The following is a 13,480-nucleotide window of genomic DNA, read 5'->3' on the forward strand; positions in this document are numbered from 1 at the left end:
GTAGAATGTAAGCTGTACCAAGTAAAGCTGCCTTTTGCAATTGACTGATGGTCATTTTGTCAATGCCAATGATGCTCAAATGTTGCTCCAGTTGTTTTGGGATTGTACCCAAGGCTCCTATTACTATTGATGCTACCTTTGCTTTCTTTTCTCGTTCTATTTGGAAGGTCCCTTCCAAATCTATTATTCTGTATTCTTAAACTTCAAGGCTATTCTCATAGTCCATTATTCTTACCCTCTAACCTTACCTGCTCACTGCAAACATATCCTGGTGAGAAATTCCACAGGTTAATTAGGCACAACTTTCTATGTGTCTGAAATCTGGTCCTTGGGACTTTGGCCACAAACATGGCTGTAAGATGGTGTAGTAGCTATCCTTGTCCTTCCTGTTACTATGACTGATGTCCATGGAGTCTGGTAGTGCCTTTTCTGACTAATTCAGTTTATTACAGGTTCTGTGAGCTACTACTACCTTTAATAGAATTGATTAGTTGGAAACAGTGCTAGCAAACTCCTGATTCTTGGCTGTCATGGGCTAATAGGTCCCCCGTACAAGGACATCTAAGGCTGAAGTTCTTGTGCTCCATTCGGCCCTCCGAAATTTTTCTTTGTTGGCTGGCAGAATATAAAACAGACATTCCATCCTTCATGACTTACAGACCCATTATTTTTTAATTGGCTAAGGATTGTTGTAAACAGCAGACGCCTCTTTCTTGCTGCCCTCTTTGTGTTTTCTCCTCTTTTACTGCTTTGTGTTGCATCAGTGGCTATTTTTAGAATAACAATAATAATAGCATCCTCCTCCTCCTCAATAAGCGCCCAGGTACTGCAATGCCCATGCTTGCTCAAAGGAGAAAATGCTGATGGGCTGGGATGAGAGCAGCAAATCAAGCACAAAAGGGATCACTTTCCAAGACCAGTGTTTGAGAGCTGGGTCTGTTTTGCTTTGTTGTTCTTTCGGCTACATCTTTATTGATTTCTGTAATAAAGGTTGGTTGTGCTTTCCCTTGAATGCAGCAGATGAGAAGAAAGTGAGTTATCCTTTGCTTGTTTAAAATAAATGAATGGAAATAAGTGAACCGAGTGGAACAATTGCATTGGTTGTCTGTTCGGATGTTCACGAAGGAAATGTAGTAAAGGTGTTTTAGCAAGGAATGTATGACAGCGAGGAAGACGCAAACAGGGCATTCAGGAGAATCAATTGAAGTTTTGAAGCTCCATTACAAATGTTCTGTTGTGACCCGATCATGTTACTTTGGACACTACAGAGCAGGGGTGTGAAACTGGCGGCCCACGGGCTGAATGCATCATGCACAGGCCACGCCCACCCCAGTTCTGCAAAGGCAAAAAACATCGCAATATGTCACGATACGTCACATGACATGATCAGATTTGACACCTGTGCTATAGAATAATGTTTCTCAACCTTGGCAACTTTTAAGACACGTGGACTTCAATTCCTGGACTTCTCCAGCTGGCTTGGGAATTCTGGGAGTTGAGGTGCACATGTATACATACTGCATTCCTTATTCAAATTATTCGTTGCTACTTTTCTATGGTTGGGAGATGCACTGAGGCTCTTTCTTATAATGATACCCCTCCGTACTCTGTTCAGGCAAATTTTTCTCCATGGATCTGCTCTTCTTGCCTTCTTTTTCTAGGCTTGTTCTCCTCTGTGTCGCAACCAGGATTTGGTCAGAGAAGAGGGACAAGCAAAGTGACACCAACTTTTTTCTTCTACTCTTCTCATACCCGTGGAGTTCTTTTTTGAGGTCTGGTCAAAGGACGTTATTGATCAGTGATGCTCACTGGAAATCATGCGCTTTGCAGATGTTCAACATTACTCATCTCTGGTGCCAGCCCTGCACAAAAGCTTCCCATCTAGGCTTATTATACATCTAACAATGTGTTTGCTTAATCACGAGTTGCTGAAAAATTAAAGGAAGCCTTTCTAAAGACAGAAACAAAAGAAAATAAATGCAGTGGACTAGATGCCTCCAACCTCAAATTTTGCCTGTTGTTTTAAACCAGTCTCTAAATTTCAGGCATCACGTTTGTTGGCCTTTACTTGTATGTAAGGCAGCAGTTGCTAGGGAGCAAGTAAAATCTGAAGAGAGCTGTATTCCTCCTGTCTGGGTATGGAAACCTCCCAGATACATCTGGTCAGCCAGAATGCAGAAAACATTTTTATTTGTTGAGAAAATATGCTTCTTTCCCATTCATCCTTGCTTTTAGAGCTACAGTCCCACATTCTTACATTTCAATGCGGCTTTGTATTTTATAATGGAGAAAGCAGCTATGTCTTTTGTGATGAGATATTCTATCACTCTGTTGTTGTTTTTTTCTCTCTGTCCACTTTAATCTCCATCCGCTCCTGATTCAGTATTGGCAGCATTTTGAGAAGGCATGCAGTAGTACACACAAGTTTGTCAACTCTGGTATTTTCATAAGATTCTGGAAGGCCGTGATTTTGCTGGACGTAAAACTAGTCGCTGAAGCAGCAGGTGGATTCAGCTTGATAGGAGATAAGACAGAAAAATTAAAAAGAGAGATGCCAGCAGTCGCCATTGAGATAAAAACTGTCCCATTAAAACCAACCACCATACGTCATTGCAACTCTATGAAAGGGGCTTCCACTTTAGTCCTTTTTAGTATAGCACATCACTGGAGAAAGGCCTAATGCTGGGAAAGATTGAGGGCAATAGAAGAAGGGGACGACAGAGAATGAGATGGCTGGATGGAGTCACTGAAGCAGTAGGTGTGAACTTAAATGGACTCCAGAAGATGGTAGAGGACAGGAAGACCTGGAGGAACGTTGTCCATGGAGTCGCGATGGGTCGGACACGACTTCGCAATTAACAACAACAATAACAACAACAGTACAGCACATAATCCCTGCTTTGATAAAATAGGGACGCAAAATAAGCTTTCTGTCATGGTTAAGGTGCTGGACTCTAAATCAGGAAGCTTTGAGGTCTGGTCCCACCTTAGACATGAAAGCTACCTGCGTGACTTTGGGCTAATAACCAGGAGAGGGTGAGTTCTAGTCCTGTCTTAGGCATGAAAGCCAGCTGAGTGACCTTAAGCCAGTCACTTACTTATAAAATAATAAAGGCAGGATACAAATCTGCTAATTATAAAATAAAGTGGTTGCTATAGAGCAGCGTTTTCAGGTGACATCATAAAGCGGCCAGCATTATGTGCCAAACGGGATAGAGTGCCAGAGAACACTGGCCTACATTGTAACTCCCAGCCTCAACACACTGTTTCTCTTCTCACCTTTTTGGAGAAGTTCCAAACAGTCAATATGGTTCAAATGATGATAATAACCTTGCAGAGCATGGGGCTTTGATTGCATACTATGTGGACTTTTTTGGATCCCTCCTGACTTGCTGATCTTCCTCTATGCGTTTCTCCTCCGAACGGTTCCTGCTTCGAAATATATTAAGGTTTTCCAGGAATTTTCAAATACCTCGTCTTAACATACCCCAAGGCCTTTCTTTGTTCCTTGTAACGGCAATAACTTCAGATCCTCCGTGAGCAATGTGTTTATTCTGACAGTTTCTGCCTTGGTTTTTTTTTTTTTGTTGTTGTTGTTAACATATTGAAAATGTGGTTATTTCCATGGGAACGTTGATGATCTCTAGCAGCTTGCTTGTTTGTTTATTCATTTATTACATTTGTGTCTTGTCTAGAGATGCATACATTTTGTCAAATATTTTGCATAAGGAGGAATCTTCCATAGATGTTTTTTTCAGGCCAGCTTTTGATGGCAACTGAATGTTCTTATCTGAAGCTGCTCAGCTTCTCTTGCAGTATAGAAATAATCCACTGATTTATTCAAGAGAATCTCATAGCCTATTGCTTCTCAACCTTGGCAATGTTAAGATGTGTGGACTTCAACTCCCAGAATTTCCAGGTCAGATGTTCAAAAAAAGAAAAAAGAAAGAAAAGAAAAGAACCAGTCTTGTCAGCTTCCCAGTTAAGAAAAGAAAATGTAAACAAGAAAAGCTAGAGGTACTCAACATGTAGTCTTCTCCAACAAAAGAAGTTTGGGTTCCACACTTGAAGAATATGAAGAGTTTGAACAAGAAACTTTGAGGCTTGGAAGAAATATATGCAGGGAATAGCTGAATTCTGATTGGGTTTAAATCTCCTGGTCAGATAAATTGCAGGACAATGTTTCTCAACCTTGGCAAGTTTAAGATATATGGACTTCAACTCCCAGAATTCCCTAATCAAACACTGCATTATACAGTACATTTACAAGGTCTGAATCTTCCTTTCCCCCTTTTAAAGATAGGAAAGTCATTTGCCCATCTCCATTCATCTGGCATCTTTTCTCCTTTTAGAGACCGAGTGCCCAAACTGCAACCCAAAATCCACTTATGCATCATCGAGTGCCGGGTGGGTGTGGCCCATTGGGTGGGCATGGCCCATTGGGTGGACGTGGCTGCAGTGGTAACAGCAGACTGGGTGGGACTAAAAAGTTCAATCAGTCAATTCCAACTTTGCAAGATCTTTTTTTCTCCACGAGAAGTTGAAATTGACTGATTGAATCTTTTCTGTTTTTGCACATGACAGTGGAGGCCTAAAGCGAAAAGGTTTTATAAAACCCAGCTGAAGACCTAGGACTGGGGCGATGGCGCATGTGCCCACAGAGAGAGCTCTGAGTGTGCTGCCTCTGGCACCCGTTCTGTAGGTTTGCCACCACTGCTCTAGGACATCTCAAATATAATACCTGGAACAGTGTTTCTAACCCTGTGCAGTGTTAAGAAACGTGGACTTCAACTCCCCAGCTGCCTGTGGAATTCTGGGAATTGAAGTCCACATATCTTAACATTGCCAAGGTTGAGAAACACTGGACTAGGCTAAGCTGTCAACATCTCTGCCATGGCCCTCCTCAGCTTCATAATTGAAGCCTATTTGCTTTTTTAATGGGCTTGGCAAGAAGAGAAAGAGCTGAGACTGCAGTCTTGGATGCCTCTAAAGGGCCCCCCAGGGACCATTTTTCAGCAGCTGCAAAGTCCTTTGCAAAAATGTTCTGTGGCTGAACCATGATAGCAACTGGTCATAACTGGTAATTAGGGGACCACTCTGGGGATCTTGTAATCCACACATTCTTCCATGGGGAAAACGTCTAATTTTTGTTTTGTTTTGTTTTAGAGCTTACAATGACACACAGGAACATGAGGAAAGGCTTAATAATTCAAGCTGTAGGTCATTTCCCCTCTGTCCCTCCCACTGCAAGGCTTTATTCGAGAGAGATTTACAGTTAAAGCAGGAAATTGGGTTGTGTTCAGCGTCCCAAAGCATCAACTTTGCTACCGAGTCATCATTAAGAAAGTTAGCAATAGACCACAGGAACTCCATCAATAGTTGAGCTACCAGATCTGGTGCGCAGCAAATGGTCCTTTTGCTGCCGTCTATTTTTCTAGTTCCAGTCAAGAGCCAAGTAAAAGAGAGTGAGCCTAAGAAGCTGAACTGCTTGTGATTAAAAATATGCAAAGGGCCTTTTGTTAAGTTGCAGCTGTGCAAGACCTCTTACGCCATTCTGACCTAACCCTGTCTAGTTTAAGGACAGTGATCAGGTGCCAAAGCAATTGATCCAGAGACAATGAACTATCTACTGAATAATGAGATTTTAAGTTTTATTACTAGCTCAAGCAAACAGATTTAAAAACATAAGATAAAAAGAGTTGAAGATACTGAAATATAAGCTGGCAGGAACTCCTTAATAACAACAGCAGAAATGTCCCAAGAATGGTCGGTTTCCACAGTAACCAGCACTAGGGTCTGTAGAGAAGCTCCCCACAAACAACAGTTACCACAACATTTTTATCAAAAGCTGGTACTATGACTTCATGGTCCTGCTATGGTCAGGAGACTGCAAGGCTGGAATGGGAATCAAAAGACTTGAGACTTTCACAGAGGGAAAAGCTTTGAAGCTACATGAAGATTCCCCCCAGCTTAAGGACCATGGTGATTAACAACAGGCAAAAAAATACTGTAAAATCAGTCACGACTTACTTAACAAGCTCATTGTTCCAATTGTGGTCATAAGCTGAGGACCTCCTGCAGGGCAGAATTGTCTTGCCTCTTACAATCATTGCAAAGTTTTGGGTGAAAGTCGTCCATCCTTTATGAACCTCATAAGCATATTCACAAAGGAGATAAATGATTGTTGTCTCATTTGGAAACCAGTGAGGGACCAACCTAGATTTTAGCAAATTTGCCCCTCTAAAGAACCTCTGCAGAGGTGTGTTTCTGCCAAATAAAAAAAAAAAATCCTCCATTCTGTATTTTTGTTCTTTGCCATTTGCAGCATTTCAATACTTTGATAAAATCTGAGTCTGGAATAACTTGCCGCAAAATGCAGAGACAAATAACCGGAGAGTCAGAACTTTGAAAGGGTAGCAGAAATTGCCGAAAGAATAAAAGGGCTGATGTACCATTGTATCCATCTTATAGCCATTATGGTAGTTCTTATATTTATTCCTCCAGACACAGATGAAAAATACGGATTTCAACCCAGGATGATGATGATGTTCTGGTTGTTAATTATATGTGTTTTAGCTGATCAACTGAAAGCACATAGGCTCTCTCCACTACCCACGTGACACATTCAAACATTTGTGTTCATTCAGCAGGGTAAAACCACAGTTAATGTGAGCAAGCTAGTTGATTCTGTCTCCTTTGAAAGAAATTTTTCTGCTGAGATGCTGTTCCCCATTCCACAGGCTCCACACATCCTAATTCTTGCATATGAAAGAACCAGCGAGTTGGGTCAAATTAATCTACAACCACATAATTCTCTGGATGTCACTATCTCACGAGAGAGAGAGAGAGAGAGAGAGAGAGAGAGAGAGAGAGAGAGAGAGAGAGAGAGAGAGAGAGAGAGAGAGAGAGAGAGAGAGAGAGAGACTCCAACAGCAAACAAATGTCTGTCCAAAGATGAGTCATTTTTCTATTTTAGAACAGCTATCTTATTATTTATTTCTATCATTTCCAAAACAAAATTCTGAGAATGATCCTGGCGAGGCAGGACTGGCCTCTGAGTCGGAGTTAACCTCTCTGCCAGGAAAAAAAATCCAAACGTTGCTTCAGCAACGTCCCTCAAGTTGTGTAGCTAAGTCCAGTCTTCATTCCTTACTGAATAGGAACTTATTGTGTCTCTTTGTACAGCTGAAACCAAGTTGTATGATGATACTTGGGGGTTTAATTCACATGTTAATGAATGTCCGTTCTCCGTGGTGATAGTTGGAACAGGTCTTATCATCCAGTCATAGAATCGTAGGCCTGGAAGAGACCGTGGAGGTCTTCTAGTCCAACTCCCCTGCCCATGGCAGGAGTCCTTATACTTCCTGAACAAGTGTTTGTCTAGTCTATTTTTGAAAACCTTCAGCAATGGAGCCCCCACAATTCCAGGAGGCAAAGTTCCATTGAGTAATCATTCTTATTCATCGTTCTCTTACAGGGGAGAAGTGTCCGCTACTGGAGAAAGAAGGTCTCCGGCTGGACCAGAGCAGCAATGAATTCGTAAATATAACTGGTAAGTGGGAAGCTCAGGTTCTCCTCCTCCTCTTTCCTCCAGATTGGTGGGATTGAGCCCCACCCATTGAGGTCCAGCTAATATGCAGCCCTCTTGCGCTGAAATCTGCTCCCAACTTACCAAGCATCCAAACAGTGTTTTCTTGGCATTGTCCACCCCAGATGCAGATGGGGTAGGGTGGGTTGTGGCAGCTGTAGAGTCACTGGTCAAATACTTTGGCCACCTAATGAGAAGGAAGGACTCACTGGAAAAGGGCCTAATGCTGGGAAAGATTGAGGGCAATAGAAGAACGGGACGACAGAGAATGAGATGGCTGGATGGAGTCACTGAAGCAGTAGGTGTGAACTTAAATGGACTCCAGAAGATGGTAGAGGACAGGAAGACCTGGAGGAACGTTGTCCATGGGGTCGCGATGGGTCGGACACGACTTTGCAATTAACAACAACAACAAGAGTCACTGGTCAGATATCAACCAAAGCCTGCCTCCAACCTAACCTGGAGCACAGAGGGAAGGAGATACCTGCTTTGTCTGAAACCAGAGGTCCCATAACTTCTGTGTCCGCCTTTGGCTTGCTAACATCCCCCTGTGTCTATCAGGGATGTTTTCTACAGCAACATCTCCATATGGGGTGTTATGTTAAGGCAGCATTTCTCAACCTTAACAACTTTAACGCGGGTGAACTTCAACACCCAGAATTCCCCAGCTCTTGAAGAGATGTAGAATTCAATTTCCAGAATTTCCCAGCCAGCAGAGGCTGAGCTGAGGTCTAACTATTTTAAAGTTGGCTGGGAAATTTTGGGAGTTGAAGCCCGCCTGTGTGAAAGTTACTAAGGTTGAGAAACACTGTCTCAATGTAACATCCTTTACGGAGATGTTGCTGCAAAAGACATCCCTGCTAGACACAGGGGCACATCAGCAAGCCCAAAGGTAGTGCCACAGAAGTTATGGGCAAGTTTGTTTTCAGGCAAAGTAAGTGTCTCTTTGCCTCTGTTGCTAAGGTTGAGAAACACTCTTTTAAGGGATGCTCGGGGTATGGTCCAGAAGATACTCCCAGCATCCTTTGCAATGGTACAGACAAAAGAGATGATGTGCTGAAATGGGGACAATGATCAAACATTTTGGGTTTATCCCCCAAAGTTTTTTTGAGGAATAAGATCAGGCAGATTTTTTTTTTCTTGATCTTAATGTACCAAAGGACAGAGCTAAATACATTCCAGCCCTGCTATAATGATATTATATACCTCTGTTTTTACAATACCCAATTCTTTTTATCTAGTCCGTGTGCCTTTGCCTAGAAGGGGATTTATATCTTAGGATCCCTATCCTGGGTACCATTGATAGGAAGATGTAATCGTATCCCCTTTTCAGAAGCATTCATTCAGATGTTTGGACACTGAAGGAGAGATAGCTGATTATGCACTCCTTTCTATCGTTCCCTGAGGACTGAGCTAATCTCATCACATATTATTTGGACAGCTTCCAACAGGCAATTGTACACTTCCTATGAGATGATCAGTACTGTAAAATCTCCTGAAAAGTCACCAAACATTGTGTAATAGCAGCAGTTGCTAGATGAGATGGATCAAAATGTAATTTAAGTTTTGGTTATTTATGGGGGTGTGTATGTGTGCCTGTGAGATGCTTTATATTTTAACGGTGACTTTGGGACTATGACCATAAACAGACACTTAAACGATGGGTGGAAATGGACTCGGAAGCGTCAACATTTTGAAGTCCTTATTTTCTGAAGGAAAAAGGCTACACCTTTTCTTAATTTATACCAATTAAAGGAGTAGCCAATCTCAATAAGGACTAGAGATGCACCACACTAAAAAATGGCCTTTCAGGCATTCTGACTCAAATATATATTTTTACCTATCAAAGACCCACGTCGATCCTTTCTAATGCCCCACAGCTTTTTATTCCCCTAAAGTAGTGGTTCTCAACCTTTTAAATGCCGCGACACCCAACCGGTCGTAAGTCAAGGACTACTCAACCGGTCGTAAGTCGAGGACTACTCAACTGGTGCAGCACCGTTTGCAGAATGGGACTTTTGGCGGGCTCAGCAGGGCAGAGACAGCCTGGACAATTCCTATTGGCTTTTGAAAGCCAATAGAATTAGACTCTATTCAAGAGAGTCTATTCTATTGGCTTTCAAAAGCCAATAGAATAAAAGGGAGGAGCACAGCTAAGGAAAAGGGGGAAAAAATGGTGGACTGCGTTGTTTGGCGACCCCCATGAAATGGTCATTCGATCCCAAATGGGGTCCCGACCCACAGGTTGAGAACCGCTGCCCTAAAGCGATTAGTCTTTATTATTCTGCACTGTGAATAAGGAAGATATTATGAACCAACACAGAAAGTTCAAAAGACAGATGCTGAAATCAGACTTCCCAACATGGTGTCCCCCCCATTCACCCAAGATGCATTGCATTACAGCACCCCAAATTCCCAATAGATTCTCAATTTGCCTTCTTCTCTCTTTTCCAGGATTTAATCTAATCAAAAGGTTTGGTCTTCTGAAGACCTTGTCGGTTAAGAAAATACGCAATCCCAAAGGTCCGATGATCCTCCGATTAGGCAACACTTCCTTGGTTCATCCGACGAAGTGAGTGTTCTCTTCTCTTGCCTCCAAACGTTTCTACATAGCCGTTTCTTGTGGGTAACCTGTTTTCTGTGTAAATTAAGGCCATGCATCAATTTCCGTTCTAATTCTTTGTCCCAACTGTGCGCTGGAGGAATTTGTTTTGAGGCAATAAATAATATAGCTGTAAAAACCTATCTTCTGAGCCAGCAATTGAGAAACTGACCAGATCTTTGCCGGTCTAGAAGCTTTCTTTCTCCCCATTTGTCAGTGGGGAAGTGAAGGTCTACAAGGAAGGTGGGAAAAAGCAGCCTTTGCCAACTATGATGCCCAGATTCTTCAGACATGATTGCTAAGACAGATATAGGTAATCCTCAGCTTACAACCATTCATTTAGCGAACATTCCTAATTCTATTGATTATAATTATTCACTATGTTATTAATAGGCTTTGTTTTTATTCTGTTGAGTATTTTTTAACTTGACTTTCATATGTTTGGGATATATGCTACTTAAAGTCATTCACAATTAGACTATTGGGCTTAGAAGCCTAGTAAAATAGCAATAAATGACAGAATAACAGAATTGGAAGGGACTTTGAAGGTCTTCTAGCCTAACCTCCTACTCAAGCAGGATACCTCATATAATTTCATTCAAGTGGCTGTCCAATTGCTTTTAAAAACCTCTGGTGAAGGAGCACCCACAACTTTTAGAGTCAAATCTTTCCGTTGATATATTGTTCTAATAAAAGTTATCCTTAGTTCTAGGTTGCTTCTCTCCTTGATTACTTTCCATCCATTGTTTCTTGTCCTTCCTTCAGGTGCTTTGGAGACTAGCTTGACTCCTTCTTCTTTGTGGCAGCCCCTTAATAAATAATATGCTCATATGCAGTTCTGTCTCCCATGTGAGCAGTGGTTGGCAGCCATAATGCACTATTCTTATCAGCTTATGAATAGTAGTGAGCTTTCTGTGCTATGATGAGGAGTAAAAAATGCACTATGTATTGTGTGACTCTAGCAATTGTGGTTGGCTTCAAATGATAAATTTGGGTAGAATTTGTTCTTAAGTGAATGGCCAACACAAATCCCAGGGAAATTGAAAAATTTCATAGGAGCTATAGTATTTATGTATTGTTGCCTGGAAAACAGTATGGGTGTATCTATTGGTCACTCGTTGGTATTGAACCAAGCTAGGAGTCATGACTTTCTTTTATATTAATCACCCACACCAAGCTGCCGCTCCCAAATAATTTATATTCTAAACCAGTCATCACCAACTTGAGGTCTTCCAACTGAATTGTATGTTGCCAAGGAAGGCTATGTAGACCTATCCAATTCATCAGGAGTCAAACTCAACTCATAAGAAACTTTACCTTTATCTTGTCAATTCATAATTTCTGGCTTAGAGTATTCAGTTTATCCAGCCAATTGTGGTTCATTCAATAAGCCATAGTTAATGAATGGTTTAGTACACTATAAAATTATGCCAATCATTGAGTCCAAACAGAGTTTGGAAAGCAATATTTGTAAATAGGTCTCAATGTCTTCCCTGATGGATAGTTGTGTAATTTGACCCATCATTTTAACTTTAAAATAAGTCATGCTAAGACTCCATGCAGTGGGCAGGTTCACACAGCATGGTGGACCACAATCTACCCAACCCCACTTTAACCTTGATCAGCATATTGTGTATATACAAACTGATAGCTCAGAGGAGAGCAGGACTTCCACATTGGCCTCTGGAAAATCATGGTGGGGAGGAGAGATAGCCTTCCTCAATCAATTAACCCTTTAATCCCTGATATCCCAATGCAGAAGGGTCTCTACAAAGAGTACCCAAAACTGAGCAAACCAGCCAAGAAACTCCTCCATAACTGCAATCAAATAATACAACTATGCTGTCCACTTGTCTGACTTATTTTCTGAGCTCGTGAAATATATTGTAGCCTAAAGTAGTGAAATAGTTTGAATGCACACAATGTATTAAGCCAGAAAAAGATATCCAAGTTAAAATTAATCATCTTTAACCTCTCTGAGAGCAATGGTTTGTAATTGGCCCGGTTTGTTTTGCTGTGTGTGTGTCCCCCAGCGAAGAGTGCTTGGGCTCTCCAAATGAGGGGCTTTGTGGGTGATTTAGCTTCAGCTGAATGACTGAAAGGATCTCTCAATCCTGGAAAGTCAACCACTGCCCAAAAGCAACAGAGGCTTTGAGCCTTTTCCAGGACCTTCAGCCATTCCTTCTGCTTGGCAGGCATTTTTCTTACTCCAGCAAAACTTGGCATCCAGTCAGACAGGACTAGACTAATGGGCTGAAAATGCTGAAGCTGTTTACTAGCTGGATTGGGCTGCCCTTTCCTGGGGGCTCGGACAAGGCAGAAAAGCCAGGGGGTGGGTGGGGAGGAATGCAGATGTCCCCTCTTCTCCTGCTTATGTACAGAAGGCAGCTTAGTTTCAAGCACAGCAGTCCAAATCTCACAAGGTTACCCAATCTTGTGAGCCTTTGTTCCAGGTCTCTTGGGAGTTTAAGTGAGAATTGTAAAAGCTCTGGAGGTTTCCATAGGTTTCTCATGCTTCCATCTCCCAAAGGCGGTTTTCCAAAAGGCAACTGGATTTTCTTTGCTTTTTCCTTAAAAAAAATGTTTTACTTCTCATCCAAGAAGCTTCTTCAGCTCACGAAGATGTTTACGTCTCCTTTCATATTGTTCAAATGATTTAAATTGGGGGTGTGTATGGATGCTACCTAGTAGTGTTGGGGAGACTGTTTTGCAGGAGGAGACATGGCAGAGAGTACAGTCCCCTTTATAAGCAGGGATGGGAGATCTGCGACCCTCCAGACAGTAATAGATGACATCTTCCTTCCATTAACCATGCTTGTTCGGATCACTGGGATACAGAATCCAGCAATGCAGCATCTGGAGGGTCTCAGCATCCCCATTGCTGTAACCTCTCTCTCCAGCCCCCTTCAGGACATTCCTGCTTTGTCCCCCACCGTTGCACCCAAGGACTGTTTCTCTCTCAGTTCAGAACTCATGCAAGACAGAAATGAAACTGCTTGCAATGAGATGCTGGTGGTGACACAGGCATCCAAGACAACTATTTTGAGATCTTGAATCAATGTTTGCTTGGTGCTCAGCTGCAGACTGTGAACTCTCTGATCAGGGCAAGAATTCAGGATAAAACATCCCAGACAGAGAACTGTCCAGCCTTTGTTTAAATAAGTCCATGGAGATTTGCTTATTGTCTCCCTTGGCAACAGGGTTAACTACTCCACCATTCCTACTATTAGGAAGTTTTTCCTAATATTCAATAGGAAGTGACCATCCTAATTTAGAATCATAGAATCATA

General features: G+C 42.0%; 1 protein-coding gene across 6 annotated transcripts in view; it reads left to right on the forward strand.

Moving 5' to 3' along the window:
* The window catches only part of COL16A1 (collagen type XVI alpha 1 chain), a 292,803-nt gene that overhangs the window by 118,503 nt on the left and 160,820 nt on the right, over positions 1-13,480 (forward strand). For all 6 annotated transcript variants that reach the window (XM_039329689.1, XM_039329679.1, XM_039329697.1 and 3 more), the window contains 2 exons: positions 7,478-7,552; positions 10,043-10,160. In XM_039329689.1, the coding sequence (XP_039185623.1) occupies positions 7,478-7,552; positions 10,043-10,160 (193 nt within the window). The remainder of the gene's footprint in view (positions 1-7,477; positions 7,553-10,042; positions 10,161-13,480) is intronic.

The sequence above is a fragment of the Crotalus tigris genome, unplaced genomic scaffold, assembly GCF_016545835.1.
Source record: "Crotalus tigris isolate CLP2741 ecotype Arizona unplaced genomic scaffold, ASM1654583v1 scf7180000017614.5298720, whole genome shotgun sequence".
Lineage (NCBI taxonomy): Eukaryota > Metazoa > Chordata > Lepidosauria > Squamata > Viperidae > Crotalus > Crotalus tigris.